Source organism: Vicia villosa, linkage group LG1, assembly GCF_029867415.1.
Source record: "Vicia villosa cultivar HV-30 ecotype Madison, WI linkage group LG1, Vvil1.0, whole genome shotgun sequence".
NCBI classification, from domain to species: domain Eukaryota; kingdom Viridiplantae; phylum Streptophyta; class Magnoliopsida; order Fabales; family Fabaceae; genus Vicia; species Vicia villosa.
Window position 1 is genome coordinate 147,099,805 of NC_081180.1, and position 5,759 is coordinate 147,105,563.

Genomic DNA, 5,759 nt, shown 5'->3' on the forward strand with positions numbered 1-5,759 from the left:
GGATAGACATCTCTCAAAGTTGCTTCAAGTAAATTGGTCAAACATGAGAAAGCGTGTTCCGATAATTAACACACATTCATACCATTTGCTTTTGATACTTTTGGTTTTTTAGCACCAGAAACAGTTAATCTTTTATAGAAAGTCCAAAGGCTTATGAACAACAATGTTGTATCTCATATGTCTATGAATGTAGTTTTAAGAGGATTGGTTTTGCCATCTAAAAAGGAGTAACGGCGCAGCTTGTTGCCCGTTTACCTTCTATTTTTGTATAAACTCAATGAAATAATTAATAATAGACAAAATAGAGAGTAAAAAATGCAGAGGATCTTGACCCGAGTACAACTATGACTTTAACCATGCATTTCATAAGATTTTCACTATTTCAAGTTTAGAATACAATCATATACTTTAAAATTTTGAGGTGGTAAAATGGGACCGATCCACCGAACATACCCGTTTTGATCATATTTTTTGTTGGTGGGACAAAATTTTAAACCTACACCCTTTATTATACACTTCCCGCACCATTTTTGCATGCTCTTACATACGTAGGCATTAACAATAAAAAAAATCAAATTTTAGCTTTTACGGATGCAAGACCCGCATGCCCAACCTACCTAATCCTTATTTCTTTTTATATAACAGATCAAAGTTTTAAACATGCACACTCAACTATGTTACACTACCTTGTTTTTTTAGACGAGCCTTTTTTGGGACGAGCCTTAACAGACTCGCACTATATGCCACCCCCTAATTAAAATTAAGAGAAATACTTGCATGGAAATGAACAAAAATCCATATTTGTATGAACAACCCAATAAGGAGAGAGAAAATCTAAATTTATATACAATTTAATTTGATTTTTAATTGAAATTATGGGATAGTTGTGCTAATAAAAGAGGCGCAATTTTATTTCTATTTTTAAATTTATAAAAAAAATTGTAATTGATTGTGTAAGGTGACGTGTTATATTTGTGTCCAAGAATTTTCTTTAAAATTCAATACCTTAATTTTATTTTATTTTTTTAACAGAATTCAATACCTTAATATAACGTGGATATTGCCTTTTTCTTGCATGCTCCTAGCATATTGTATCCAAGCAATCAGAGCATCTATTTCAAATAATTGAACTTCTAACAACATATTGTATCCAAGCAATCAGAGCATCTATTGTATTATTCTTACAATTAGAACTATTGAAGCTCACACATGTAAATATCCACTCAAGTATTTTGCTTAAAAATAAACTTGTTAGTATATGTTTAGATAGACAGTGCATTAGTAAATCAGAACAGCACTGATTTTATTGAAACATGAAAATATAATTTGTCTACAACACAGTGACTCAGCAATCTTGACAAACTCACCACCAATCCAACTTGCACTTAGTTCTTAACTTCTTGCATTATAAAAAGGCTACTATAAAATTACACGATGAGTACAATATTCAATAACTCTCACTAAGTTAAGTCAATATAAATACTTAAGTCTAAATGTGAGTGATATGACAAGTGTTGGTCTTATGCATAGAGGGTATTAATCAGAGATGAGATATAAACACCACTAGGCCAACCTATTCCCAGTGGCCCATTATGATGATTCAGGTAAAGGCAGGTTACACTACGTGTGGGTTTGATCAGGCAATAAGGCTTAGATGTTTAAGGTAAAAGATCAATGCACATAATCCCTCAAGTATGAAGGTCAAAGTAGTGAGACGCTTTAGGGGGAGAAACCAAAATGTACAATAATATTCATCATCATCTCGCCCATGTAATGTTTGCAGTAACCATTTTGGCCAAAATAAAACAAGCAGAAAGAAAATGTAAATTAAGACTACAATAGACAGACTGTAACATAAAGGGTTAAGAGAAAACATGAGAGGATCACGAATCTTTTAAGACAAACAAATTAAACCACTCAACAGGATCACATAAGAACACCACCATTTACACAGAAACATATTAATTGATTCAATTCTAAAACTACCCTACTGTGATCATCATATCACTTAATAAAAAAACCACACCCTAGTTAAAGTAAAAAAAAACAGCACATGAAAGAAAAACAAAACATCTCAATCATTCCTTGGCAGTTTTGTTGATCAAGGACTTGTGAATGTGAGGAATGACACCACCGCCAGCAATTGTCCCTTTAATAAGGGTATCAAGTTCCTCATCTCCCCTAATTGCAAGCTGCAAATGCCTTGGTGTTATCCTCTTCACCTTCAAATCTTTGCTTGCATTTCCAGCAAGTTCAAGAACTTCTGCGGTCAGATACTCCAGAATGGATGCCAAGTAAACAGCAGCAGTTGCACCAACACGTCCATTGGCCTGAACTCTTTGCTTCAGCTGTCTGTGGATCCTCCCCACAGGAAACTACAAAAACAATTTGCAATTCATAAATTAAACAAAAAAATATAAAGGAAAGTTGCAAGAAAGATACTATCACATAATATCTCAAAATATGAGATATAATCTCAAAGGTTACACTTATTATGAATGTAATAAAAAGCACATACACCAAAAACATGACACTGACACTGACACGTACACTAACATGTTGTCATCAGTAAGGCATTAAAACACATGTTTTCAGATGTGTCACTATACAACCTAACAATAAACATCTAAAAACATCAGTCAAAATTGGTTTGATTTTTCATCTTAAATCAAAAGCATGCATCAAATATTGACATAGATCAGAGAAATTCCCCTATCGATGATACAGAAACACCAAAGATTTAAACTTTTTAGTGAAACCCTAACTGGGCATCTTAAAACTGTGATCTTTTCTTTGATTCAAAACCAAACCCTAACTTGGTATCTAAAATCTATAATCTTTTTCTTTGTTTCAAAACAAAACCCTAGAAAAGAATCGAAAGAGAGATTTACCTGGATTCCGGCACGAGATGAGCGGGAAGTAGGTTTCTTCTTGTCTTTATCCTTGTTAGCAGCGGTGGTTTTCGCCGCAACAAGTCCTTTCCCTCCTTTTCCAGCCATGGCTAAATCACCTGCATATTTCAAAAGCGAAAAACAACAAGAAAAATTAACAAAACAAAACCTAGGTCGAACGTAGAGAAAGAAAATTCTGGGAACATGTTTCTAGGTTAGAGGTGAATCATGCGAGAGAAGATCGGAAGAGATACCTGAGAAATCGAGAAAGAGAGAGTGGTGCGATGAAAGAGAGAAGAGAAAGAGAGAGGTTGAGGAATTTGAATGAAATGTAATGAAATATCGTTTTCAAGACATTAAATTGAATTAAAATTTGGAAGATACGTTTTTTGTATTTTGAAATTTTGGCAATTCAGCGAAATATTAGGCGCGTTAGTTTGCGTGGGAAAATAATTTTCAATGCTAATTTCAAATTTTTGTTTTCCCGCTCTGGACTAATTGACCGTTAGGTTTTTATGGGCCGATTGGGAGGTAACGGTTTTGATGAGTATACCCCCGAATTTAAGAGGTCTATCTTTTTTTTTAGTTATGTTTATTATTGTAAATAGATTTATTTGCTGTCAATAAATTTTTGTTTATATATCATAAATAATTATTTACTGTGAATTGTTATTTTATTTTTTTTAGTCAATGAACTGTTATTTTTAATTTTGTGTAATATTTATGTTATTATATTTGAATTGGCAGAGTTTATATGCCAAATAAAAAACAAGATGTCAACAAAGTTGTTGAGTATATATCTTGAGTCATTTAGTTTTGGGTTTAATTTTAGAGATTATTATGAGATTTGGTTCAGGTTTGTCAAGTCTTAGATTCTAATTGGTTTGAAAGAAATATTTGATTGGCAAATTGTATAAACAACTTGTGTAAGATGTCATTAACATGTTGTGTGACATCCTACCGCGCGTGCTACATGGATTGTGTTCTGAATCTCTTCATATTTTATTATAGATTTGTTTCGGTTTTAATTCTTCTAGAAGTCTATCAAGATTGTGTTCAGAATAATAATTATAAATCAAATCAGTTTGGACAAAGATTTTATTAAATCATAATCCATATTTTTTGAAGATGATTAAATTGGATATTATTTAATTAAAAGATTTAGATTTGATTTAGTCAAATAAATTTGAAACGAAGAAAAGATTTTATTAGATTTGGTTCAGTTTTATTTTATCCAAGATTGTGTTGAAATTGATCTACAAAGATATTGATTGGAGATTTAATTAAACAAATAAGTCATTAAGAGAGTTTTTCGTTATATACAACGATATATAATAGTTTTTCTTTCTAAACAAGTGTAGTATAGTCTCCTCACACCTTGTGAGAGATTTCACTATGTTAGCAGTGTTACAACCAATTCACATAGATTCTCTTAACCCTCTAACACAATTAAGAATACAACACACAAGAAAAAAAATCCTACTTTTTCTTATGAACTTCTTGTTACCAATAACTTGGAACAAGTTACAACGACTTGATAATATTTCAAAGATTTTGACTTGAAGAATGTAAGAGTATTTAGAATTTTGCACAAAATTCTAACAAAGGTTTTCTTCTATTCTAAATATGATAAATCAAATATTCACTCTAAGTGCCCAAGAACTATGATATGATAAAATATGAAAATATATACAGAAAGTTCTTGATGAAAAGTTGTAAAATTTTGAATTGTATAGAAAGAATAATTTTGGAAGAGGTAATTTGAAATGATAAAAAATCTACATTTTATAGTTGTAAGAAACCCCTTGGAAATCATAACAATGATTCAGAAAAATAACTTGAATAATTTATGCATTGATTTGGAACAGATGCATTGAAGAAATGCCATGAAACAACATTCACGTTCAAGAAAAATCAATTATTTTCCATTAACAATCTATTGTAAAAGCCATTTAATTGATTGAACCTTAAAAACTTTGTTTATTTCAATAAATTGAAGAGACCATTCAATCAATTGAAGCTTGAAACACTCGCTTGTAATCAGTCCATTGAAGAGACCACTCAATCAATTGAGACTTGAAATACTTGATTGTAACCAATTGATTGACAAACCCATTCATCCATTAAAGCTCACGTTCAATCCATTGAAGCTTAAAAAAGTCTTTGAAAATTTTCTAAGTGTAAAATGATTTGAATACCTTATGCAAAATGCAAAAAATTATTTTAGAGAATGGTTTGAGATGAAAAGAATCTTAAGCACTTAGTCTAAGGATAAATGATTAATATATTTGTACCTTGAAACAAGTGATATTGATTAAATCATCCATTGAAATTTTGAGATTTCTTAAACTTGTCTTGAACAAAAAAACATCTCGATCTTCTTAGCACTCATTTGTCTTCTTGAAAACATTTAACCAGATGGAAGCTTGTCTTCACATATATAAAGGTGTTCAAAGACATATAATTTATGAATTTGAACGAGGGCGGCCTTTGGCCTTCCTTAATGGGTCACGCTTTCTTTCGTTTGTTTGTACATGCCTTCTCTTTTTTGCCATTATTGTCTTTGCTTGCCTCCAACGTTTTTTCATTGAGGATGTACTTTTATAGCCTCCCAGACAAATAATTGAAGTCCTTAGGCTCTTTAATCCCCAAGTTTTTAGTGAATTTCATCCCTTTTTGAAGTACCTGACTTAGTGAATACCTTTTAATCTTGCCGCCTATATTCTTTACCATGACAACTTCTTTTTTAAATCTTTCTCAATAGTGAGTCCTTTTTCTTCATAATTCCCCCAGGCTTTCCACCTTTGATTGCATCTTGGACGTAGTGAACATTTGTATAATTCACACTATGAGTTGAAAGATTTGGTT

General features: G+C 31.6%; 1 protein-coding gene across 1 annotated transcript; it reads right to left on the reverse strand.

The window, feature by feature from the left end:
- Positions 1 to 1,816: 1,816 nt before the first annotated feature.
- LOC131618888 (histone H2A variant 1) lies at positions 1,817 to 3,253 on the reverse strand. The gene is made up of 3 exons (XM_058890045.1): positions 3,146 to 3,253; positions 2,892 to 3,010; positions 1,817 to 2,375 (listed from the first exon to the last, which is right to left on the reverse strand). Exons 2-3 carry the CDS (start codon positions 2,997 to 2,999, stop codon positions 2,079 to 2,081), a joined length of 405 nt encoding a protein of 134 aa, XP_058746028.1. The 5' UTR covers positions 3,000 to 3,010; positions 3,146 to 3,253; the 3' UTR covers positions 1,817 to 2,078.
- Positions 3,254 to 5,759: the final 2,506 nt, after the last annotated feature.